At 39.6% G+C, this 27,654-nt stretch overlaps 1 protein-coding gene across 2 annotated transcripts; it reads left to right on the forward strand.

The window, feature by feature from the left end:
- Positions 1-3,320: 3,320 nt before the first annotated feature.
- elk3 (ETS transcription factor ELK3) lies at positions 3,321-27,449 on the forward strand. 2 transcript variants are annotated; one of them, XM_036577502.1, is made up of 5 exons: positions 3,321-3,719; positions 16,337-16,545; positions 17,763-18,521; positions 21,507-21,629; positions 26,286-27,449. In XM_036577502.1, the coding sequence occupies exons 2-5, from the start codon at positions 16,339-16,341 to the stop codon at positions 26,391-26,393; spliced, it is 1,197 nt and encodes a 398-aa protein (XP_036433395.1). In that variant the 5' UTR covers positions 3,321-3,719; positions 16,337-16,338; the 3' UTR covers positions 26,394-27,449. The 2 variants fall into 2 exon arrangements, with proteins under 2 accessions (XP_036433395.1, XP_036433394.1); XM_036577501.1 differs by having other exon boundaries at positions 3,327-3,719; positions 16,334-16,545.
- The last annotated feature ends 205 nt before the right edge of the window (positions 27,450-27,654 follow it).

The raw sequence follows: 27,654 nt of genomic DNA on the forward strand, positions 1-27,654 counted from the left end.
GTGTGTTGGTTTTCGTGACATCACAAAAACACTGAATTCAAAACAAGTTTTTTTCTATACATGAATATCGAGCAAATATTTTAAAACAATTGAGCAAATGAAACTGAAATATTTACATACTACATAAAAGTCTTTCATTTATAAAAGGTCTGTTTTCCATGATATGGGCCCTTTAATATAATGGTAGCTCTTGTCACATAATAAGGTCTTTCAGAATTTCTCTGACAAAGTTCAGTGCCTTAAATTATTTGTTCATTGTGTGTCGATTTGATGTTGCATTTAACTCTCTGCATTACATTATCAATTATGCATTACATTATCAATCACAGTTCAAACCATAGACCGCTTTCTACAGTCACCAGTTCAAACTAAAAATATAGTAGACTCAATGTCGTCATCTAGTGGCTGAAGTGATTAAGTAAGAGCTAATGGCAGATTTATAACTAGCATCATACGCACATCACAGCAGAGCCAAAGTTTCTGAAGAAAACTAGACCCACTGAAGCAAATATTGCCAGACGGGCTTATTCGATGTCCATTTAAGTGGACCGGTGGTTCAATTCACCTCTTGAATTCACGAGTTTGGGAACAAACAAATAGTAACACTACCACTCCACAAATTCACCACAGAGCCTTTCAGTAAAAGTCACCTAACATTTTCTCAGAACAGTGCACTTCACTCAGTTCAGTTCATTGTTTGAGATTTGTAGGTAGAGGAATACCTGCTTTGGAATAGAATATATGCTGAGCTTAACATTCAAACTAATTGAAGCCAAGAAAAGAAGGAAAGGAAGAAAATGAAAAGAGGGGAAAAAAACATGGAAATACATAGCATATATGACATATCACACAACTGTCAAATCAAATGGTTCTCTTATTCTTCTGGATTTGATTGGTTAAGAATTAGCTTAAGTAGATTTTATTTTTATTATTATTATTATTATTATTATTATTATTATTATTGTCGAAAAAATATATAGTTTATTAATTAACTGTAGTTTTATCTATGTATTTACCATTTCAGATAAGTGAAGAAATTGGCCTGCGTAATGTAATAATGAGATCTGCAGAATGTTAAATGTGATGAAGGTTGCTGTGTAAATATGTCTGTATTGCAATCCCCACTCCGTCCACTAGATGTCGCAGTATGCGTGAAGATGGTTTGCTCGCCAATGTTGAGTTTTCAATTGCTTACATGTGTCTAGTATTCCCAAGCACATCGGCAGTGGGTGGAGCCCCTCATTACCACCACCACAACCACTCCACTCACTGCTCCTCACTCACACTGCATCTGTCTGTCTGTCTGTCTGTCTGTCAGCGGGACTGCTGGCGAAATGAAATATATCAGAGACAAACAGACAGTGATGTATAATGAGAGACACAGAGAGAGGAATCAGCTGCATGTGTGTGTGTGCGCGCGCTGTGGGACACAGTTTCCTGTCAGTGAGAGGATTTCCCTCCAGGAAATTGGAAGATGGTTCCACTCCCCTGTGGAGCCCCTATTTCTCACTGTGACAGGCATCAAACACACTCACACACGCAACCATACTCACACACACACAAACAGAGAGAGAGAAAGACAGAGAGAGAGGGAGAGGGAGAGAGAGAGAGAGAGAGAGAGAGAGAGAGAGAGAGAGAGAGAGAGAGAGAGGATATAGAGAGATGTATTTTAGTAGGAATAAATAATCACAAACAATCAAGCTAGATGAATTGAGGAGATTATTATGGTTAAATAGTACACAGTCCATTATTTGTTGTCTAGTGTTGTGTAAATAGACTGCTGAATAATAAGGGAGTATGTACAGTTTTCACCAGAGGCATGTGGAGTAGCCCAAACCCACACTCAAGTAACAGAACTGGTACTTAAGTGATAAATTCAGTAAAAATGAAAGATTCATGATTTTATTGTGTGAAGTGGTTGCACAAAAAAAAAAAATGTTACCTTAGCAACATTGCTTTTTTTACTTGTTTCGGCAATTGTTGTGTTCATGTAAAACACTTTATTCATCTGCAACCACATTTTTAATCACATCAAATCACCTTTATTTTTCCAGTGTACATACATGCCTAAAAAAAGACGGTTCTTTAAGGGTTCTTCATTAAAGGCAATGGTTCTGTTTAGAACCATGGGTTCGTCAGTAAAGGCAGTGATTCTGTTTAGAACCATGGGTTCGTCAGAAATGGCAGTGGTTCTACTTAGAACCATGAGTTGAATAAATGAGTTGCTTAAATCGTTCTCTGCATAATGAAATGGTTCTTCAGATTGATGAAGAATGTGTTGTATATGGTTCTATATAGAACATTTTTGAAAATGGTTCTTTTTAGAAACAAAAAGTTCTGCTATTGTTACAATGTCAAAAATAAAGAACGCTTTTTGGTGCTACACAGAACCATTTTCAAAAAGTTCTGTGTAACACCATAACACATTCTTCATCTATCTGAAGAATCTGTGTAGAGGAGCGTGAGTCTGAGTCCGTCAACGTGTTGTCAATTCGTGTTGTCCTTTTCCATTTTAATGGAGAAAAATAAATATCCTCTCATCTTTTTAGAAAACAAAGTAGAAGTTTCTGCATTTTACATTTTTTCAAGTTGACTTTCGACTTTTTCATCAGACCAAATTACAATTAAATATTTCGTCTCCTCTCCCCGTGTGCTACCACGGCTCATTTTACTTCTCTCACAGTTTTTTTCTCATGTTTAAAGGGTGATGATAGCCTCAAAGTCCTGTGATTGGCCCAAAAGTCCGAACCATCCAAAAATAGGCTTCACACTGCAAACGGACCAAACCATGGTTCAGTTTGATCCAGACCGTGACCACTTCTTTTGACCAAATTGTGGTCCTTTGGTCCGGACCGTGGTCCGAGACACCTTTCGCACCAGCTTTGGTTTGGACCGAACTGAAAAGTCCGAAGGTCCAGACCAAACAAGGCAGGTGTGAAAGCGCCCTTAAACTACGAATTTAAAATCTGTCCTACCGCGAACATGACGCCTTCCGAGAGCCCCTTCGCATGGCCGCTTTGCAAGGCCACGCCTCGCTTTGCATGGCCAGAGAGAACTGCCTTTAACTAAAGAACCCCTGAAGAACAGCCTTGTTTTAATACTCTGCACATATTAATTTAGAGTAAAACATGAATAGATATATATTTTGAATATTTTGATAGTGACTGATTCAGTTATCTCAGTGAGTTTGGGTGTTTCACTCTGATATTCTTAGAGAGATAAAGTTCTCACTCCCTCACTCCTTCTCTCACTCACTCACTCCCCTCATGTGTGGAGGAAGGAACACGGGCTCCTCCCAGTGGTCCTGGGCAGGAAGATGGTGACGTCAGTCGGAGCAGCTTTGGGCACAGATTCGGGTTACAATATACTGAGTGTGTGTGTGTGAGTGCGTGTGTGTGTGTGTGTGTGTGTGTGTGCCATCATCAGCGCGCGAGAGAGGAGGGAAAGCGTGTTTACACAGACGGCTCGAGCGCCTGGGGAACAGCGCGCGAGAGGAAGTGAGCCGGCTCGCTGTCTGCCTGCACCAACTTCCTGCTCAGAGAGAGAGAGAGAGAGAGAGAGAGAGCGAGCGAGAGAGAGGGGAGGTGAAAAAACAGTGGGGATCCCATTACAGTCAGACTGTGCTGCCGAGACGACCGACAGCATGGAAAACCAGGACATTTTACGGAATTCTTTTTAATAGAGGCTAAAAGGAGGACAAACCCGGCCATAACTCACAGGTAGGTGACCCCCGCTCCTCCAACAACATCTGTTTACTGTGTTAGACCGAGTCAGACATTTACCAAGTGCTAATACAGGTTATTACGTTGTAAAAAGTAGCCTTCAGTACACGGCGCTGGTGGAACGGTTAGTCTACAGCTCCAACTGTATGAGTTACTGTTTAGTATGTGTTTAATACGTGTTGTATTCAGTACTGTGCTCTGTGTATTTAATATGTTTAGTACTGTGCTGTGTGAGCTGAATGAAGTCTCTTTTTCCACTCAGTCTGTATGGGTACTTGCACTTGAGGAAGTTTTTGCCTGCTCAAAATGACGAGGCTGCAAACTGACTTCATTTGGCCACTGGCAGCCCTTCCCTACTTTCCCTCAAGTTTCAAACCTCACAGCCTTCCTGCCCACTACCCCTTCATTTCCCCCCTCTCTTTTGTTCATCTGAGCGGTGTTATGTCCACTGATCCACTGCTGCTGCGGCTGCTGCTGGCCCTTTAACGGCACTAGCAGAGCGCCTGGTCTGTGTGGAAACAGCAGCAGACTAATTGCCATGCGCCTTCCGCTTAGAAACTGGCAGCAGACAGCAGCTCGAAAATGACTCACTGGGGCCAACAAAGAAACTTCAGTCCATGCATCTGCCTGCCTGGGCTTTCGTCTGCGTCTCAGGGCTTTAGTCTTCGCTCTGATAAAGTGGCCCGTCCCTCAGGCAGTCTTGACTTGGGACGGTTTCAGGTGAGGTGGTCCCGGAGGCTGGAGGAGTGCTGGTGAGGGTAAAAGAAGCCCTGTGACGGCCTTAGGCTCAGATTTTTTTCCACCACGTTTAGTCATGGCTAAGTAATGTCTGCACACACACACACACACACACCAACTAATCTCATTACGGGTTTCCGCTCGCGCTGCAGCGGAGGGACTTACATGTGTGTGTGCAGTGCACAGGCATTAAAAGTGACTGGGCTCCTGTGACTGTGTGTTAGAAGGGGTAGAAGACCCCCCCCAAATCCTGGCTGGAAATCAGGCTGGGGTATGGACTCCAGTTATAGCGTCCCTTGTCAGTGTCTTCCTTCGTAACCTCTTCCTTATTACCCTGTCTGAATTGGGTCATTACTGGATAATAAGCCCTAAGATTAATAACTGAATAATAAGCCTGCAGTCATAGGGGCTTATTATTAACCTTAAGGCTTAATATCCATAACTGCTGAATTATTCAGTAAATACAATAAAACCACTCTTTAAGGTTAGTTATGCGAGTGAGAATGGAAGTCTGGACCTGTCAATGAATTCTTGGAGTTTAAGAGGTTAATAAGCAGTATTTCATTCACCAGTTGGAGTGTCCTGTTTATGTCAGAGGCTGTGAAAGGCCAGTAGGTTTAAAGCATTGGAGCTGGGGAATTGCTTCGTTCCAGTATTCTCTGTCCACCACTTGGACTCTTCTGTGCTTACCAGGAATTGTGAAAGGAAGTCAAGGCCTGAAGCTGGGGACCTACTTCTGTCTAGACAAAATACGTTTTTTTGTCTCCTCCATTAACCTCTTGAAGGAGAATTCCACCAATAGTCCAAAAATGTCTGCATAATTCAATCTTTGAGCTGTAAACAAAGTCATCCAGAGTGATTTGATGTGAAATGCTCCATTCTAGAGAAACTTACAGACTTACAGTGGTAGTGATAGGAACCCATGCATACAACACAAATATATATTTTATTTACAATCCAAAACCACCAATAAACCTACATATGCCTTCTGAGTTATTTTATGTAATATTGATCATGGAAATATAGTGGGACACCTGAAAAATATGTTTTCTTAAGGTACTATTTTGCCTTACAGTGCCCTCTATGAACCTCTCCACTATGAATGTCTTATTAAGCAATGTCTCAAGCATCAGGCAAAGTATTTGTAGTGCTTTTCATGTTTTAACGTTCTGTTAAGGGACCTTTTAGAGGCATCACTCTCTTCAGACATCTGGTTCCTATCACCACCACTGTGAACGGTTCTAAGTAAGTTTCTCTAGAACAGAGCATTTCACATAAAACCACTTTGAATGACTTTGTTTACATCTTAACAACTTAATTACACAGACGTTCCAGAAAAGTCAGTGGAATTCTCATTTAACCCCTTGATCCCTTGGCTTATTATTCAGTTATTAATCTTAAGTCCTATTCAGTATACACTGCTTATGAGAGTGAGGAACTGAAGTGTAGGCCCTTAAGCTTCAAGGGGTTAAACTACAAGGCCCTGTATGTGGGCCACACTTAAATTCCTCACTCTCATAATTACTTAAGTTTTTTCGTAGTTACCCAATAATTTATAGTAGTTATTGGATAACCCCTTAAAATCCCAGGCTTATTACATACTAAGGCTTATTATTCAGTCAATGCAAATTGGTTAAGCTATTCTTAGGTTATACAGGTGTGTAGTAAAACTTTGGGCCCACCAGCAGGCCCTAGCCATGTAAGGGGTTAACCCACACTGAGGATCTTGAATGTGGTTTAAGTGAAGTCACTCTTCTCATGAAAGATTTGATGGTGCCAATGTAGTCTCGCTTATTACCAGGGGAAGTCCAGGTGTTACCAGGTATCTCCTTTCTAAGTAAAAACATCCTGAATTAGGTGTTGAATAAATATTGTTGCATTGCAATAGTGATCTGTTTGTGCTGTTTGCATATGCGGATGAGTCATTTGCCCACCCAAACAATAGGTTTAGCTGCAGCCCTAACGGGAAGAGGAAATCTTCCATTTGTGCCGAATGTCTGTGCGGTCCCCCTGTCCCCGGGTTTCCGGCCGGCTCCCTGCAGCAGGAATTCCTACCTTTCAGTTTGGGAGCGGCATTCCCAGGAAGACGCCCTTCAAAGGAGAATTGGAGGAAGTCCTGATTTAGACAGTTTTACGGTCGCTTAACACAGATGCTCAGCTCCAGAGGATGCTAGAACAGGAAACAGTTTTATTTCGCCTCTTTGGGGGTTTGCAATACAAAAAAAGCAGGGGGATAGGATGTGTGTGTGTGTGTGTGAGTGTGAGAGAGACACACAGAATGAAAAAGAGATGGATATCTCTGTCTCATTTTGATTAAGCCTCCACAGGTTGGAACGAGTGAGAATCTTCTGTAACTCTATGCAAATATGTGTCATACAGTGTAAGTGAATGGGAGTGAGTGTGCGCATGTGTGTGCGTCTCAAACTTCCTGGTAAATATCTCCAGCCTGTGTTGGCAGAATCATAGTCCTTCCTGACCACATCCTCCTTTGTCACCGTGGAAACATCCTGGACCTAGTCGGGTCTGGCCTGTGTGGGTAACTCTGGTCGAACTGGGTGTGTGTGTGTATGTGTGTTTATGTGTCACACTTACTCACTCTCTCTGTGGTCTCCAACAGATAACTTTAGCATCTAAACTTTCACATACCAGTAATACAGCTGAAACTCCACACCATTTGCTGTGGTAATGGTCAGCTAGTCAGCATATCTGGACACTGGGATCTAGAATATCTCTCAATGCTAGAGCACACCAGCCCAACAAACAAGAAGATGCTCATGTTGGCAGATGTTTAGAATGTTTAGAGTATTAAAGAAATTATGTACTAGTGTGAATGGGAAAGAACAGTCTAGAACAGCCCAACGTGGAAGATCATTCTAAAACATTGTCAACTGTGGAGAACATTTTAGAGTCTCCTAACAGTCACACAGGTGTGGCACACCAACTAAGTGTTTGGGTTTGCTGGGTTTGTTAGGTCGGTGTGCCTAAAGGCAAAAATCAGGCTCTCTTAAGCCCAGAGCAGCAAACACCAACAAACAACAGCAAACTTGCACACACCAACAGATCATCAGGGCCAGAGCAAACTGATGCAATACACATCAATGCTCAGATGTCAGTAGTTGTTCAGAAATAGAACTGATAAAGCAGATTAACTTGTGAGAATGGAGAGGACATTCTAGGGACTTCCAACAATCAGACACAAGTATGCTTCATCAGTGTGCCTGAAAAATCTGGCTCTCTGACAGCCAGAGCACACTAATCCAACAAACTCCAACAAACCAGGGCACAGCAACCCAACAATCACCAGCAAGCCAGGGCACACCAACCCAACAAACACCAGCAAACCAGCATATATCAATCTAGCAAACACCAACAAACCAGGGCACACATACACAACAGTCACTAAAATCTGCATACAACAATCCAGCAAACACCAATAGTCACACACAGGTATGCCACACTAACTAATTTGGGTTTGTTGGTATTTGTTGGGTCAGTATGCCTAAAACATCTGGCTTTCTTAAGGCTAGAGCACACCAATCCAACAAACTCCAACAAACCAGAATACACCAACCCAACAAACACCAACAGACTAGAGCAGACCAACCCAACAAACACCAACAGACTAGAGCACACCAACCCAACAAACACCAACAAACCAAAGCACACCAATCCAACAAGCAACAACAGACTAGTGCACACCAACCCAACAAACACCAACAGACTAGTGCACACCAGTTCAACAAACACAAACAAACCAAAGCACACCAATCCAACAAACAACAAACCAGCATATACCGATCCAGCAAACACTAACAAACCTTTGAAGGACAAAGAACACCACTCCAGCAAACACCAGCGAACACAAAAATTCTGATATTGGTAGTTGTTTTAGAAAGTTTATAAAAGAACTAATACACCATTGAGAACAGCAAAGAATATTGTAGAACTGCCCAAATGGTAGAGAACATTTTGGACATTCACACACAAGTGTGGCACACCAGCTAAAAGTTTGGGTTTGGTGGTGTGTGTTGGACTAGTGTGGTCTGGTCTTTAAGATTAATAGCTGAATAATAAGCCTGCTACTGCTGACTTTTAAGACAGTTTGATGAAACATTTGCTAGAGTTTAGCAGAATGGACAATGGACATGCTGGTGTGTTAGTGTCAGTCAGAAATATGACAAAGACTTTCCCAAAATAAGCCACATTGCAGTCAGGGAGTTCCTCTCTCAATAAAACATGTTCACTGTCAGGGTTATCCGCACCAGTGAGTCAGCCAGCCTGTTTTTTCTATCTATGGCTCACTTTCTCTCTCTCTCTTTTTCTCTCACTCACATAATCAGTCTCTATGTGGTTCGCAGCATCATGCTGTTATGCACGTGTATTGCCTGATTGCACTCATCATACAGTGATTTTAACTACAGTTACATCATACCCTCTGGTGCCTGTAACTCAGTCAAACAGGGTGGGCCGGCATTTAACAGTGGCCTTCCTGCTGTCTGAGCCAGCATTCTCCTGAGATGGAGTGATGGATGGGACAGGTAGCAGAGATTAAAAAAGCAAAGAGAAATAATGTTCGTTCCATCTGTTGTTGCTCTGTGCTTGCTTTTTTGCTGGTTTGGACCCAGATTTTGGGAAAGCTGCTTTGTGAGAATGTCTGTTGTAAGAAATGCTATATAATTAAAACTGAATTAAGTCAACACCTTAAATTCCAAGGCTTACTACATTCTAAGGCTTGTTATTTAGTAATTACATAGAAAACAATACAAACTGGCTGAGTTATGAAGCCTGGCAATTTAAGGGACTTTATATAGAGTCATTTGCAAAAGTTTGGGCAGAGCTGGTCAAATTAAATGGTTTGTTGATTTTCTACATGAAAATAAGTTAACACGCCCCTTGAAAAAATTATGGCACATTTTATATATTAAGTTTTATTTTTTTCCAGTATGTTCAATTCAGCAAATTCAACAGAAATTGTGCACTAAATTTTGCACAAAAATGCCACATTTAAGTTTGTTCTTTGTAGAGAATCTGTTCACTTATTTTCATGTAGAAAATCAACAAAACATGTAATGATGACCAGGGGTGTTCCAAAATTTGCATACAACTGGGAGCCCTAATGATTTGAGTCTGGCTTTGTGACGGCCTATGTAAGGGCTGCATAATGATTTCAGATTTATGTCAATATCAGCAGATATTTGCTTTAAAAATGTCGGAATCGGACAGATTTGACTAATAATTCAAACCAATATTTGGTGATGTATTTATTGTTCTCTGGAAAAGCAGAATGTCTAGGCAACGCTGGGATACTGTGCTAAAATATGTGCATTTTTTACATTTGCCTACATCTGTAACCCTACACCAAAAATATTAAATTTCTCTGTAATGCTAACCCAGGTACATGTAGTCCAGCATTTTATAAATGTTTATGTATTGACATCAGCAGTTATGTACGTGAACATTGTTGGAAATTGGCATCAGCCCACAATCCCCATTCCTAGCAAAAAGTGCTAAATGTAATTCCTAGACAGAATTTCCTGTATATAGTAAATGTTCTAAGCCCTAGTATACTGTGCTTTGACTACCTTTGAGCCTTTAAATGTCCCTTCTCACCTCCATTGTCAACCATGTCCTGGCCCCTCCCTTGGCCAGAGGATGTTCATGTGGTAAAACTTTTTTTCCACTGTTTCTCCACCACTCCTGTCCCAATCCTATCCAGAAATCAAAAAGAGGAAATTAACACTATTGATCTCATTGTTCAGAATTCATATCCCATGTGTGAAACAGAAATAGAAATTTAACTCATTGACTTGACGAAGCTTGCAGGCGAAATGTTGTCAATTCTTGTAAGTTTGCCCAGTTGCATTTCTTGTGATTTTTTTTGGTCATAGAAAATATATCTCAAAGACTGTGATTCATGAGGATATATCCCTCACTTTTTATTTTTTGAATGCTTTACCAGAATTCAGCACACCAGAAACCACTTTTTTGACACATTTATAAGCCAGCACTTCTCCCACTGTATTTACTTGAATTAAATGTATCCATCTAAATGAATAAAACATATTATATCAGCACAATTATTGCCAAACATAACTACCCTGAAAGACACTGTTTTGTTGCTGTAATGTCATTGTGTTGATTCTCAATGCATTAGGCCACAGCCACCCAACATATAACAAACTGCATCCAGCACGAAAACATCCTGTTCTGATGATCAATCCAAAGTTAATGCTACATGTTTCGCCTTTCATGCAATAACGCAGCATCGACCTTGAACTCTGTATGTCCTTTAGAAGCTTAAGGTGTGCAGTGTTATTCCAGTTTCGATGCAGGATTAGATCTCCTCACCATCTCCTCCCACCTCTGTGATGATGTAGTCTGTGTGCTGTAAGTTACAGCAGCCTGAACAAAGCGGCTAATGTTCTCTCCACTCAGACTCTAAATCAGCACCGAGTCTCTCCTGTCGCTGAGTAAGTCTCATTTACATTCACACATTGTATCTGGCCAACGCACACTATAGACTATAGTCTGTAGACTTACACCATGTTGACGCCAGTGCTGTCACGATTTATTGATTAAGCTCTGTTACTCAATTAAAAATGATGAATGATGAATCAGCAGTCGTTAGTTTGTCATTTTCCTGATCACAATGCATATTTTCAATTATCCTACAGCTTTGTCCTGCAGTGTGCAACAGGCTGATCAGACACACCCATAAATTTGCATTTTAGTATGGTATTTTTTAAAAAGTCTTCCTTGTTTGTTTGTTTTTTTTTCCAGTAAAGAGTTCTGGAGTCTTTGAAAGGCTGTACATACACATTTTATTGTTCAGTTAAGTCCATTGTTATTATTTAATCTTTTTCTTTTCCAAAAATGAATTAATTAGTGAACTAATTGTCAAAATAATCTGTAGAGTAACTGATTTTCAATATAATCAACAGTAATAGTTAGTTTCTATGGATTCTGATATCTTTACAGCTGAATTGGCCACGTTGTGGTCTAAATAAACACAGGTCACCATATAAATAACATTTAATGGGCCAAACTGGAAAACTGAACTGGAAATTCAGTTTCCTATTTAAACAATGTGAATCAAGTAAAGTCCTACATTGAAAGTAAGAGTATATATAATTTATTTATTTCATGAGTTATGCATAATTATGCTACAACATTGTGGTACAGGGTAGCAGCAATGTCCAAATACAGTGTGAGTGCACTTACCTCACTCACTACATTTGCATCACAAAATTTTAAGACAGATTAGTCAAAATAAAAACATTTGCACGCGATTGCTGACTGCTGATTCATTTCTAGGCCTATTCCAATTACGCATCCCTAGTTGATGCAAATCAACACACAAACATGTCCAACACAGAAGAATCAGTCAATCAATTTCAGTTGCTACAGATGCGTCGGTGAAATTGGAAGCACATTCTCAGCCTACATAATCAGGTTTAATTGAGCCTGATAAGGTAACAGCATGGAGCGATCAGGCTCTCAGTGTCTGTTCAGACTGAGCAGGGGCTGGTACTGTAACCTGGTTTGAATTTGAGCTGTTTTGAAGCAGTATCTCAGTGGACATCCTGTGGAGGCAGATTTCTGTCTCTGTCCTGTCTCGGACACAGAGTGGAAAACAGCGCTGTGTGCAGCGGTACGGTTTCAAACTCATTCATTGAAGCTGAAGTGCTTCACTGTTCTTATCTCTGCATTGGGCTGCCTGCCAGCGATTTCAGCGTGTGTGTGAATGTGTGTATCGGTTTCTGCAGTTCACTCTTCTCTGCCAGTAACAGTTTTGTTCCAGTTTGGGCTCAGGCCATGTTAATGATTAAAGTCACTGAAACATCCTCTTGCCGTCTCTTCTCTCTCTGTCACTTCTCTTCTGAGTCCCTTTGGGTTTCCTCTCTTCTTTTTCATACTTGCTGGTCGGCCACTTATTTTTCTCCTCCCCACTTCTCAGGTATCTCTTATTGTCTCCCCATTGCGTCTGCATCTTTTTGTATTTCTCTCATCAACACGGCCCTGGTGCTGAGTGATGTTTACCTGTACTAGTACACTCTTTAAAAAGATGGTTCTTTGAGGGTTCTATATTTAGAACCATGAGCACTCAGAGAACCATTCGCATGCTTAATGAGTCCTTTGCATGGTGAAACGTCAACAAAATAATTTCTGAGTTTACCTTTGGTGTACTTAAAGGGTCCCTATCCTACATTTTTCTTGTTGTACTTTCCCCATGATGTCCACTTATAATGTCTGTATGATTTTATGTACCAAAAACAGTCACAATTCAATTTTACATGAATATTTTCCAATCTCTCTGTATTCCTTAGAATTAAACAGGCCGTTTTTGTTACTGTGCCTTTAAGACTGATGTATGTAAATGAGCTCTGTTCTAATTGGATGTCTTGTATTGTGCTTCATTTAAAAAGCAGTCCAGGCTGAAATACTCTTTATAATTTACATGAGAATGGGCAGAGCTCAACTGCTGTAGGCAAAATGAGTGGTTGTATGTAAAAGTGCTGATTTTCATGACAGAAACAGTGAATTCAAAACAAGCTGTTTTTGCAGCTTAATTTCTCTGTTTGGACTGTAAGGGCTGGGTAGTGAATGCAATGTCTTATATATTGCATCAAAGTCTTTTATTTTGACAATTCGGTTTTCCACAATATGGGCCCTTTAAGAAAATTAGAACAAAACCGCCCAATAAAAACAAGCTTAGGTTTGTAAAGTTTGTGAAATGTTCTTTTAGGATCAAGAACCAAAACACAGGAAGCTTCATTACTCACATATCTAAATATTATCTGATGCTGTGATGAAAAATAGCATGATGTTGAATTTTAACAATACTGTCCAGCTCCAACTCAGCACCCTTTGCCATCCTTTCTGAATGGGACAAACTCCACATTTACCTTGGCAGAATTTCCTGTCTGTCCACGTGTGGGCTTATGTGGCTTTGTGTAGGTTAGCTCTCTCCTTCCCTGCCCTTCTTCTCAGTCAGGCTGTGCTTAGGTCAGTCGCAGAGCAGACAGGCTGCTGGGATGGGCCTGTTTACAGCCAGCCCTAGCTGCCACCAGGTCAGCGAGGAGTTTGCCTGTTGTTGTTTATGAGACAGTTTGGTAATATGCAACAGAACAGGAAATGCTTGCTGAGTTAGAAGGAGGGCAGGAGCGACGGTTTTATTCAGAGAGAGAAGAGGTTTGTTCCTCTTAGTCTAGCATTTGTATGCTAGAGTATGTAGCTGTGGGTAATGTGGTTGCAGTAGTATGTGTGGTTTTAGCATGATAGTGTCTATGAGACTGATAGACTAGCCACACTGTTTTTTAGAAGAACAGTTTGGGAGAATTAAAAAGAGAAAGGTCAACCCATTGTGGAGCATCTCTGAAATGGTAACTTTATACATGTTCACGTGTAGGTGTAGCCACTGTGACATGCTGAATTTATAAGAGATGGAAAAAGGCTTGTAATGTGTGTTAAAGTAACAAGTAATTTTGGATTATTTCTATTAGTCCGTTCATGAAATATTTACACAATGTAAAGGTCAGCTGATGCCTGCCAATTATATGGGAAAAAAATAAATATAAAGTAAATAGAGAAGAGAAAAGAAGAGATATGAAAAGATAAGAGAAGTGATGAGAAGATATGAGAAGAATAGAAGAGAAAAGAAGAGATTTGAGAAGAGAAGAGAAGAGATGAGAAGACAAGCATATACAAGAGAAAAGGAGAGATATGAAAAGAGAAAAGAAGAGATTTGAGAAGAGAAGAGAAAAGGAGCTGAGAAGATATGAGAAGAGAAGACGAGAAGAGAAGAGATATGAGAAAAGGAGAGAAGAGATATGAGAAGAAAAGACAAGCGTAGACAAGAGAAGAGAACAGAACAGAAGAGTGGGAAAGACAGGATAGGAACAGATCAGAGAAGGAAGAGGAAATTATGGGAGAGGAATTTTATATCTCTGATGTGTTTTACTGTATTTATGGTTATTTGTATTTATTCTAATGTTATAAAGTGCCTTTACAGCCCTAAACAACATTTGCTCCCGAGATCAATAGTTCTTAGCAGTTTTATTGACTGCCTAAGTCTTTTGCACAGTACTGTATGAAGAGTTTCATTTCAAAATACTGTATATCCATTTGTAACAATTATATATATAAAGTGGTAAGAAAAGAACAACAGCTTACTTTTACCATAAAAAACAAAGGTTTATGTCTGTGATAAAGGTGATATTAATCTGAATACAGCATTAACATTTCTTCTTTGAATGTGACCCTTCAATGGTAAAGATGTTTATACTTACTTTATTGCATTTACGCTCATACATAAATTTTATCAGCACCTTTTACCATATAGGTGCACTTTCTAGTTCTACAATTACAGACTGTATGATTTGTTAGCCCCATTTTAACCCATTCATCTATGGTCCCCACAGGACCACCTCAGGGCAGTTATTGTTTGGGTGGAGGATCATTCTCATCCACCTGTTAGTGAGGTGCTACTCTGTATTGCACTGTGGACACAGCAGTGGTGCTGGAGTTTTTAAATACCTCAGTGTCACTGCTGGACTGAGAACTGAGAACAGAACCAAAAATATCCTGTGTGTCCTATGGGCAGAAACTGGTACCACTGATAGAGAACAAACACAGACTGTGCATCAACAGATGAGCTATTGTCTCTAAATGGATCAACAAAGTAGGAGAATCTAATAGAGTGGGCAGTGAGGAGTGTTTAAAAACTCTAGCAGCACTGCTGTGTCTGTTCCACTTATACCAGCACAACACACACTAACTCACCACCATGTCGTCGTTACTGCAGTGCTGAGAATGATCCACCACCCAAATAGTACCTGCTACCTACTACCTAACAAATTATGCAGAAAAAAGATGGACTATAGTCTTATTGCAGTATTTAATATGTTGACCATTTGCCTTTATTACAACTTTATTACAACTTCCATTCTTTTCAGGAGACTTGCTTTCAGTTTTTTTAGAGGAATGTGCAGGGATATTTTTCCACACCTCAGTTCAGTCCTATAAATTGGTTGCATTTTCTGCTTCTCACAATCCAAATAATCGCAAACACTTTCAGATATGTTGAAGTCTGGGATGGTCAGTTTATTGTTCCGAGAACAGCAGCAGCTTCTTTGTTTGATTTGCAAATGTTTCTTTTTTTGTCTATTTCCTTTTCTCAGTAACGGCTTTCTCAGTAACAGCTAAACATCCTTTCAGACTCATAATGTTGTCTTCTCACAGTGGAAGGATGGACAGAAACACCTGTGAATTATTTCAGATTACAATTTACAGTGCAGTAAACCTGTTTAGAGTCATTACACCGTATCCTAATAGCACTCCTGCACACTGAAAAATTCACACACATGTACACACACCGTGTACTATGAATTCTGGTTATTAGTGATTGACAGAAGTTGTGGAACAGAAGTGAGAAAATGGTGTGAAATTAAACAGCAGACAGATCTTGCTATCAGCACACCTTTAGGAAATTACACACCCACACACATCTAGTGCAAAAGTGCCACAGTCTCTCCAGCAGCTCTGTAAAGCTCTTTAGGGTCATTAGACTGTGTCCTCATGGCACCTTTGCTCTCCCAACAAACAAACAAACATTGTGTAGATTGCTTCTGATAATTAGCAGTAGACGGAAGTTCTGGTATGACATTATTTGTGTGTGCTGACTGGAAATAAATGTTCAGTTACACACACACACACAGTCAGAGCCCAGAACACAAGTTTATTGTTTGTAATTCAAATCACAAATCATCCTGGGCATAACAGACTTTTGTGCAGAAGATGAGAGAGAAACAGAGGCAGAGGTTGCAGATGATGATCAGGATATTCATCTCTCTGTGTCTGTGTTGTATGTACAGCAGCCATGGAGAGTGCCATCACGTTGTGGCAGTTCCTGCTGCAGCTGCTGCTGGACCAGAGCCATAAACACCTGATCTGCTGGACGTCCAATGATGGCGAATTCAAACTGCTCAAGTCCGAGGAGGTGGCCAAACTCTGGGGCCTGCGCAAGAACAAGACCAACATGAACTACGACAAACTCAGCCGAGCACTGCGCTACTACTACGACAAGGTTAGACACGCCCACGCATTCGCTCACGCTGGGCGCCATGCAGTTTTCAACCAGGCCTGTCACGATCATGAAATGTTAACTGATGATTAATTGTCTTAAAAATAATTGGGATGAACAATTTATTTGTCTTTTCTTGTTCATTTTTAGTCTCCTTACTTAGTAGCTGTGTTTAGCAAAGCTAACTCATTCTTCCAGAATCCATGCTAAGAACTAATAAACAAACATTGCTCAGCATTGCCATCTAAACATGGTAGAGCACCAAGTTAAAAGTTAGAACTTTTTTGTTTTGAAAAGCCTCATGATGTCTCAATGAATGCATTTACTGCTGTCCCTTATTTGCTTCTGTTTGCCTCAGTTCAAAACATCCAATTCACATTTGCTACAGAATATGTGAAATCTAACGACAATGGAAAATGACTGCAGTCAGCTTAAATAACTGCCATTAACTTAAATAACTATAAGGTTTTCAGTCTTATGTTACTTCATGTATTGCCTTCTGAAATGACAGAAATATAGCATAAAGAGCACAAGCTCATAACACTTAGAAGTCTAGCTCGATTGCTGTGATAATTGTATTACAGAATTAATTATAAAGTTAGTAGCATGTTGAATTACATTTACATTCAGTTAATATGCAGCAGTCTACTTTGACAGGATTGAGTCTGCTTTTTTTTACGTTTGTTTTAATGTTATTAAATGATGGAAACGTGGCAAAGACATACAGTCATATCCAAAAGTTTGGGTACCCCTGTTCAAATGACGTTTTGTTGATTTTCTAAACGAAAATAAGTTAATACATCATCTACAGGGAATGCACTTCTGCACATTTTAATGACCAATTACTGTTTATTTGCTGACATATGGGGGGAAAAATAAAACTAAAACATAAAATGTTCTGGCACTAAGGGATTGATTTCTTTCCATAAAATGAGACTTTATAACAATAACTTTGCGTAAAATCCAAATCATAATAACATATCTTATCTTGTACTTTCAGACATAAATGTGGTCCTGATTGAAAGCTTACAATCTGGACTTTTGACAGAATTTCTTGTTTTGACAGAACATCAAATGAGAAATATGAGAAATGAGAAATCTCAATGAGCTACAAGTGAGAAATAATTCAACAAAATGTCACGAGAATCATTTCAAGGCGATTGTTGAATTGAAACTGATCAATTATTCATTCATCCTTATATATATTTTTTCTCTTCCAGAACATTATAAAGAAGGTGATTGGACAGAAGTTCGTTTATAAGTTTGTCTCATTTCCCGACATCCTGAAAATGGATCCTCAGGCGGTGGAGCTCGGGCGAGAGGGAGGCGGCGTCATGTTGCAGGAGGCGGAGTCTGATGGTGGAGAGGGGGAGGAGTCTCCAAAACTTTCTCTGTCGTCACTCAGAAGCCCCACCTGCAGGAACGAATACCTTCACTCCGGCCTGTACTCGTCTTTTACCGTTAGCTCCCTCCAAGGCCAGCCTCCGCTGCTGCATCCAGTCAAAGTGGAGAAACAGAGAGGGGCGGAGCGAGGCGAAGAAGGACCAACCGTGATTCGGTTCGTCACCAATCGGTCAGAAAAGGTGGTGCCCCTGCCTTCTTCTCCTGCATCTGCCTCCTCTGAGGTTTTCTTCAGCTCGAAAGCTTCTCCACATTCCTCCCGCTCCCCCTCCCCTTCCTCGAGCCCGTCCTACACGCTGAGGCCTGGCCTGAGCCCTGAGGCTCGCACGGACGAATCAGAGCAGAACGCTCAGCCTCTCAATTTATCGTCCGGCCACAGGGAGCGAGCCCAGACCCGGGCCACGCCCCCTGAGAGGAGGGCCAGCAGCAATGGACTTCCTCCCAAAGCTCGAAAACCCAAAGGTCTGGAAATTTCAGCCCCTTCCATACTGCTTTCAGGAAGTGACCTGGGCTCCATTGCTCTTAACAGCCCTGCACTGCCCTCAGGGTCCCTCACACCAGCCTTCTTCACTGCACAGGTAACATTCACATATATATTTGCTGACTCCCCCCACATACTGCCAAACAAATACAGTCTTGTGCAGTTGTAACTGTGTTGTAAGCCACCATCAGTGTAGGTTAAGGGTGCAGTCATACAGAAAGTTCACGACTTAATAAATCACTTTTGCCGGAAAAAAACGTTGTATCTCCATTTTTATTGTTTTTCAGTTTCTGATGTAATTTGAAAATGTCTTGTGCATTGTGTGTGTAAATTTCATGATGAATGGCCCAAAATTACTTGGAAAAAAGTCTAGTTATAGTGACTTGATTTAAAAGTAAAATATGTTTTTTCTTTTTCCTGCAATGTTTCGTTTTGGAGATACAAGGTTTTGTTCCGACAACAGCGATATTTATTTACACCAGTATATCACACACATTTGATGAAGTAAATCAGGATTGTCAACATTAATTTTGCTTTTTTTTTTTTGTTCAGTCCAGTTGATCAAGTCTAAACAAGTGCCTAGTGAAATCCAAAGTAATTGTCTTTGAAGACAATAATTAAGATACACAGAAAGATTAAATAATACCGGGGGCAGCAGTTTGTGTTTGTCTCATTTAGATATAGTATATAGATATAGCATACAGTGTTTTTTATTTTTTTGGAATAAAGCATTGGAAACCAATCCAGTTTTTGCAAATCATAAGCATAAAATCGAACTCTACACAGTGCGTTCACAGTGCACATTGACTAATGTACCCCGCCTCCCCCCACCCCCAAGTCAAAAATAAATGCATATAAATATGCATATTGTAACACCCCTAGTCTAGGTATTTAAAGGGAAATAGGTAAGTGACAGGCAAAGCCTTCATGAGCCATGCAGAGAAAGGGAAAAGGGAGAGAGAGACAGACAGAGAGAAAACAGAGAGAGAAGGGGGAGTAAAAGTGAAAGAGGGAGGAGAGAGACCTGTAAGTGAAGCCATATGCCCGTAATCCTGCTCACTACAGTGGAGTGACACGGGACAGAAAGAGGGAGAGATTAAATTGATTTCATATGTCTCTCTACAGCCGGAACCTGCCGATCCGAGGTCCCTGACCTTTGAGACGCTACACACTCATATACACACATACTCACTCACTCACTCTCTAAAAAATACACTAGGAAAAGAGACCATTCAAGACCTTGTTTCTATGATAATCACAACACTGTATGTTAAAGATTTAGGTGGACAATGAATGCAAGATATTCTTAAAGATAAAAGTTATATATGATATTTTTATGAGGTTTAATAAGTTGGAACAGACAAAAAAAGAACCACATTTAAAAATTACTATTAAAAATGATGAAAACAATAATTGTTATCCAACATTTCTCAAACTGCACTGCTCAATATCCAATTAAACAGGACTAATTATGCTCTCTTTGTAATGAAACATGTACAATCATTTACAGTTTAGGCATTTCTTTTTTCCTTTTTTAATTAATACCAGTTTCTTTTTGATAACTACTAGATACAAATTAGCATGGCATCAATAGCATAATGCTAACTTGTGCCCATTTGCTGTTAGCATCATTAGTATTTTTGAACTCTACTGTTCCATTAATATTAAAGTCCTTCAGGCAAACTGGCCCGAAACCCGTTCTCCCAGACGGTTACTGACACTTCTGCCTAACAGAATTTGATTATATGATTAGGTTATACATTCACACCAAATTTATTCGTGTAGCAGCAGTTGGTAGTAACCAAATCTACAACCAGATCAGCCAGTTCAGCTTCTACAGACCGAGTCCTGGCTTGTAGAGAGAGTGAGAAACATGCACTTTGATCACGAGCAACACTTCTCCTCTCATCAAAAACAAAGAACTATACAGCACCCACACACTCTCCACCACATGGCAAACGGCATTTCACATATTTTAAACGACAGCTCAGTCTCTTCTCATTGACCCTAGCACTGTGCAGTATTGATAAAATTCAATATCATGTTATTTTCAAATTAGAGCACAGTATCGGATATTTAAGTTTGCATTAATAAAGTTAATGACACAATGCTTTCACGATACTGATACTCTTATGCTAAAATAGTCTTATAAGTAGGGCTGTTTGTTGTGATAAGTGGTATAAGCTGTTGCGTAGGGCTAGAGGTGGGCGATATGGCAAAATGTAATGTCACGATACTTCAGGAAGTTTTTTTACGATACACGATTTTATGATGCTTCATTCATGATTTTTAGTTTTACTAAGTTACAACAGACGAAGTAGTGCCACATTTTAAAAATAATATCAAAAACTATAAATCCAATTACCCGTTACTAATTATGCTCTCGTTTCAATCAAACATTCTATTGGGAATTGATTTTTAAGTACTGATGATATCTACAGTATGCTCAGGAAAGCATATTGTGATGTAATTCATCACGATAACGATAAATATCATCATAATGCCCGGCTCTACTGAGGGCCCCTGAGTACGTAATACTTAAAATTTATTCACTGATTTTAGGTCTTGCCATTCAAAATATGTTCTTATTTTGCTGATCAAGATGAATAAATTAGTAATTATTTTTCTTTTCTTGTAAAAAAACTATATGATTAGGATGTGTGTGAGACCCCCAAATAGGATGCCATTCAGGGCCCCCAAATGTTCAGAAACAGCTCTGCATGCAGACCCTATATAAATTGTTTTGACTCAACTGTTGTGTTCGGTTTTCTTCTCTTAAAGTAACACCAAAGGAAACCTTACACAGAGTCCTAAACATTAGCCAGACAGAAAGCTTTTCAAAAAGGAGGAGGTTTGCATGTGTTACTATACGCATGGAATACTACAGCGTATTGTACTATATAGTTACTATTTAGTTTTTATGTATTTTGAACTGTTCTATCCCCCTTAAAAATAAACAAAACTGTTCTCTTGGTGGTGTGACGCCAATACTGGTGTACCGGTATAGATGATATATCACCCAGCACTAACTGACCCTGTACCTGGATTTGTCTGTGTGCATGTCTTCTGACTGTGTCTCCAGACTCCCTCGGGTTTGCTGCTGGCTCCGAGCCCTCTCCTCTCCTCCATTCATTTTTGGAGCAGTCTGAGTCCCGTCGCTCCTCTCAGCCCGGCCAGACTACAGGGACACAGCTCCCTCTTCCAGGTACAAACGCACACACACACACGCACACATATACACATACACACACACACACACACACACACACACACAAAATACTAATACAATGTTTACTAATAACCTCAGACTTTTGGACCCCATTGAATATGCGGTTTATATCCTGAGTTAATAAGTTTGTCTTTGCACTATGTTTCAATATCGAGTAATTACAAATTATGATTTTTCTTTCCACAAAAGAAGAAAATAACAATCAAATTCAATTCATCTTCTACTCACAAACACAAAAACGTGGTAGAGATTGATTGCACTTTCAGCACCCAACACTTCTTTTATACATGTTTGTCGTTTAATGTACCAAAACAGTACTAATTCATTTTTACATGAAGAGAGGTTGATCTCTTTAATCCTTAGATTAAACAGGCTGTTTTGGTTATTGTAGCTTTAAGATTGAAATATGTAAATCATTTCTCCTCTGATTGGCTGTGCTGTATTGTGCCTCTTTCAAAAAGCACTCAGACTCGCACTTCTACATGAATGGGCAGAGCTAAACTGCCATTGGCTGATGTGTTGGTTTGTATGACTACACTGAATCAATGAATTCAAAACAGGTTTGTGCAGCTTAGTTTCCATAGACTTTACAGCTTCTATGGACTGTATGAAGTGAATGGCACAGTTTAAAGCAGGGTTTACATACATCACAATCTTTTGTATTAGAATTTAGAGAAATGTTTGTTTTTTCATGATATGGGCTGTTTGAAATGCTCAGGAGAGTTTCTCTCTTCACACAGTCACAGTAAAAGTAGATATGAGATGAAGAATGTTGCAGAGAGTGTGGCCCTGTGTTTGAAATCAAGGGAAGCCTGTGTGCTGAGATGGCTATCTGCATTTTCTATCATGAGCGCTGGGCAGATGATCAGAGCCTTTAAACAGGGGATGTGTGTGTGTGTGTCCGTGCAAATAATGTTTTTTTTGATGCGTTTGAGTGTTTACATATCATCGCTATCATAACAAAACCTCATATTTCCGAAATGGTACCTTTATAGGAAACAACATTATGTTAATAAGATCTTATTCTTATTATTCATTTTGGCTCATTTCTATTGGTCTGCTCATGATGAAATATTCAAATAATGTAAATGAAAGGAAACAGAAGGTTTTTAATATGACTGCAAGCTTTTGATATGTGAGTAAGAATCAGTGTGCACGTCTAGTGCATATGCAGCGTATGTGCTTCTGCTCGGGGAGTGCGTTTCTGTTTGGTGTCGTGTTTCACTGCTCATGTGAGCGAGAGGGGAAATCCTGTGGATACTTCCTGTTCTGGCCCAGGGGAGACTGCTGTCTGCGGAGTGTGTGTGTGCTCTGTGTTTATGGATATGTCGCTTTGTGAGGGGCAGGGTGTGTCTCTGTCGCAAACATCACAACAGGAAACTGTTTAGGTAACCATGGCAACTTTCATGACAAAGCTAGGGACAGTTAATAATATACTTTTGCCACACTTTGACTATACCCGCACTCACACTTCCTCCCCAGGCGGTGGCACAGGGAGCGCTCTGACTGATCACATGAGTAAAATGCTGCTCACTGATAGGCTATAGGGGAAAACTCCTGGTTTGAGCATGTATTTTTTTTTCCTTTCTTTCAAAGAACCATTCTTTTCCATTTGGTGATCAGTCTACAGAAGGAAGCGCAAGTCTGCCATTCTTAAAGGGAAATTCCACTGATTTTTTTCAAAATTTCTGCATTATGCAGTGAGTGAGATGTAAACAAAGTCAGTCAGTGGTTTGACGTGAAATGCTCCGTTTTAGAGAAATGTACAGACTTGGATTACTTTACAGTGGTGGTGATAGGAACCAGGGGTCACAATGTCTGCGAAATAATGTAGCCAATTTATTTACTATTCAAATCAAATCACGTTTCAAATCACGTTTATTGTCATCACATTTACACAGGTGGAAAGTGAGTGAAAATCTTAGGTGCGTAGCCCCCTTGTAGAATTTAAATACAAAAAATGTAAATATCTAAGAAGAAAAAGAAATATATATACACCGACTCTGAATATACACATATACACTAGTATTCCAGTGTACAGTTCAAAACCACTAGTGAACTTTCACATGCCTTCTGAGTTTTGTATGTGAAGTTGATAGTGAAGTAGTGGTAAACCTGAAAAAATAGTTTTCTTTGGGGACTTTTCTGGGCCTCAAAACACCCTGCATGTACCTCTACAGCATGAACTGATTTTTTCAAGTCAATTCATTTTAGGCCAAAACCTATTCAGAACTGTAAAACAATGTCTCAGGCATCAGGCAGCATATTCTTAACCTTTTCATGGCATAGCTTACTGTGAGGGAGCTTTTAGAGACATTAAACTCTTCAGACATCTGGTTCCTATCACTACCACTGTGAACAATTCTGACTTGGCAGGTTTCTCCAGAACAGAGCATTTCACATCAAACCACTCTCAATGACTTTGTTTACATCTTAATGATTGAATTATCCAGCAATTTTAGGAAAATGATGGAATTACCATTTTAAAGGACCCACATCATGGAAATCTGATGTAAGAATTTGACATAGTATGTAAATCTTGTCAAAAGTGTTTCGTTGAGGATCGGTAAGAGTTCATGAACAGGTATCCGGTTAACCACAGGGAGGAAAAAAAACATGCCAAAAAAAAAAAAAAAAAAACAAAACAGAATTTGGCCAAAACTAAAGTTGTAGGCTTACCTTTTTAGGTGACCACACTAAAATGTAGCAGTACGCAGAGGAGTCCATTTGAAAATGTTTTATTATTTAAAACTAGCCAAAGGATGTCGGTAGACCATCATGTCGGATAAGTAACGGAGGCTGCCACTTCAGATAAGCTATTGAGCTAACAGAGCTAACAAGTGTCGTTGGATGCTGATGAGGACTTGTTGACCAGTACACGAGGTATTTTCACCTCTGGTGATGATGTGCCAACATACTAGTTGTCAGAGAAATATATTTCATTGTTTCTGGAGCTAGCTAACATCAGCAGTTCCCCTGCTATTTTAGTTTCTGTACACATCCCTAGTTCACAGTCCATATATGCAAACTAGCAGCTTATTTTGAATTCATTGTTTCTGTGTTGTCACAAAAATGAGCACATCTACATATATCCACCTATCCAGCTTACAGCAGTATAGCCCCGCCCATTCATACTGATGTTATAAGGAGTGTTTCTGTCTATTTTCGAACTTGATACATTACAAGCCGAATCAGAACAGAGCTCATTTACATATTTTAGTCTTAAAGGTGCTGGAAAAAAGAGCCTGTTTAATTCTAAGGGATAAAAATAGACTGGAAAAGGGTTATGTTTAATGAATCATGCCTGTTTTTGTCACATAAAACCACACAAACATCATAAGTGAGCCTCAGGGAAAGAAAAAAAAATACTAGAAAAATGTAGGATATGGGTCGTCCATGTTATTCCCTTAAGTTTTTTTTTATGTCACTCTGGGCAAAGGATTTACTTGTGTATCTATAAGTGTGTGTGTGCGTGCATGTTAGGGTTTGGAAATAAGCTACAGATGTTTCCTCTCCGCATTGGATACGGAGGGGGGCAGCTTCCTGTTAAAAAAGGGAGGGGGTGATAACTGAAAAAAGACCGACTCTGTGTATGGTCAGCTCTCTCATAACAGGAAGTTCCTCTCCTAGCATTACCGTGATGCATTAGTGGTCATGAGGGGCTGACTATGTACATGTTTGTGTGAGAGACTGAAAAAGCTAGTCATTGAAGGCGAGCATCTGGTTCTGTTTGTGTAGTTGTTTCATTCAAGCACACCGGCACGACCGCCACTTGTAATAAAGCATGTCTCTTTTCCTTATAGTTTTTCAAACCACTGACAACTGAGAGTTCTTTTTGTGTGGAAGCACAACGGTACTACTGCCAGTAATAAGACGTGTAGGTTCAGGTCTACTTTCCACCACTGACAGTTGCCTTTTTTTGTGGTATTTCCTGCTATCATATTTTTCTTACCTTGATTCTTTGTAGCACAACAAACATATATGTGGGCTAAAGGTGGACAGTGTGGTGATACATTAGTGTAATCATGATAAATTATGTCTCAATACACTTTTTTTGGGTATATCTTAAAAATCGTCAGTACTTCTAGAACACTGAGCTGTACAAATGAAATATTTGGAAGGTTTTCCTTCTAAAACGCATTATAGAGCACTTTCAAGATTTTTTTTTTTAATATAAGTTATTGAAAGTGGGCTTTACACATCAGAAATATCCTAATATACCATATTATGATTAATATGACCTTTATTAGAGAAATAAAGGTTTTCTATTATCAGCTGATCTTCTTTTCAGAAAATGTTATAAAAGTTATATCCAAAACCTTCAATTATAGAGCACCTGTAAACAGCAGCATTATGTGTACAGTAACAAGTACATCTATTTTCATTTAATTTTCCCCCCTGTTCCTACTTAAATAATTGCCCATGGCTTTTCATAGCCTTTTAAACGTGGCTCTACTTTGCTGGTGTGTTTCATCTGCTTCAAGTTTGCAAACCTCAATATCACGATATATTGCAGTGTTCTCAAGTATCGTGATATATTTTTGCCATATCGCCCACCATTAAGAGTTTTTCGTGAGGTCTTGTTTGCCTGATTCCACCTCAGTAATGCTGTATTACTTCCCCTCTCCACAGTTCCCCACTCTGTTGAACGGACCTCTCCCTGTGCCTCTCCCCAACCTGGACTCCTCATCCTCCTCATCATCATCTCTCCTCCTTTCCTCCAGCGCTCAGAAGTCCTGATTCCAAACCCCCTCTTCACCACTTATTATCTGCAAATACATACATACTTGCTAAAAAGTCAGCGTAGACTGAAGGTTGCACTACACCCCCTTGTGGTTAAATGTTACCACAGTAATAACCACAACCAACATTTTAATGGAAATAGCAATCTTTTTTTTCAGTCTTTCTCAATCAAAACTCAGGCTGTACACCAAATTGCTCACATGGCGTTACTTGTGCCAAAGACAGCGAAATGCCCATCAGTGGAAACAGTGAGCTCTTGGATAAAAACTCAGCCTTAGATTCTATAGCATCTTCCAAATAAGGTTTTTCTTAAGGATTTTTTTTTAAATTAGTTTTTCTTAACTGCTAGAGTGCTCAACTGTACCCAGGTAAATATAAATACATACAACGTTACAGCGATGCAAAAGTGGCTATAAACCTTGGTGCATCAACACAGATTCCTCTGTGTACATCTCCCCATGTATGAGGTCTAAAGACATTAAGTGTTGAACTCTGATTCCAGGTGTGCTCCGATTACCCCCGTAACCCCAGCTGAGTCACACCCTCGGTGCTTTTATCAGAATGTTCTCTTCTCTCTGTTCCATCTCAACTTCAACCCTGGAGCTCCTGTCGAAAGCTAAAAGAGGACACCGATTACAACTCATATTAGAGGGACCCTATTAGCCTTTTCATTTCATTTAGTTTCAATTGTTTTGGTTTTTATAATCTCTTTCTGAGGCTGTGAATCAGGTTTTCTGTTTAATTTGTCTGGTATTGTATTGTATATTAATGTATTGTATGCACTGTGCTTCAAACTACCGGCTGTGCCTTCTCTGTGTAAGAATGTGTATATGTATTATTTTCCTGCTTAAAACAAAAAATGTTTGTTTTTGTAATAGACGAAATTCCATTACCATATTGGAAAGAAAAAGCTTTGTAATAGCTTTGGTATTTTTTTTTTTTCATTAAGGAATTGAAAACAAAATGTATTCTCATATTAATTTTATATTGTTGCTTTCTAAGAAAATGTGCCTGTTAAAGTTGTTTTAAATAAAAGTAAAGCATTGAATGCTACGCATTGGCTCCCGTTATATGAATGTATTGTCGCTGTCCTAATGAAACCTCATCGCTACGTAAGTAAATTTATAGAATCCCAACAGTCACAACTTTGGCTGAAATTTTGAGTTTGTAAAGCTCTAAAATAGTTGTTAATCATATAATGCTCACATGACCAGAGCCATTTACTTGAAGGGAAGCTCTACAAAAGAAAGTCAGTAAA

The sequence above is a fragment of the Colossoma macropomum genome, unplaced genomic scaffold (genome assembly GCF_904425465.1).
Source record: "Colossoma macropomum unplaced genomic scaffold, Colossoma_macropomum, whole genome shotgun sequence".
NCBI lineage: Eukaryota > Metazoa > Chordata > Actinopteri > Characiformes > Serrasalmidae > Colossoma > Colossoma macropomum.

Coding starts and splice junctions, on each gene's coding strand:
- elk3 (XM_036577502.1), top strand. CDS start 16,339: ATGGAGAGTGCCATCACGTTGTGGCAGTTCCTGCTGCAGCTGCTGCTG. Junction 18,522..21,506: donor CAGCCTTCTTCACTGCACAG/GTAACATTCACA, acceptor CTGTGTCTCCAG/ACTCCCTCGGGTTTGCTGCT. Junction 21,630..26,285: donor GACACAGCTCCCTCTTCCAG/GTACAAACGCAC, acceptor CCCTCTCCACAG/TTCCCCACTCTGTTGAACGG.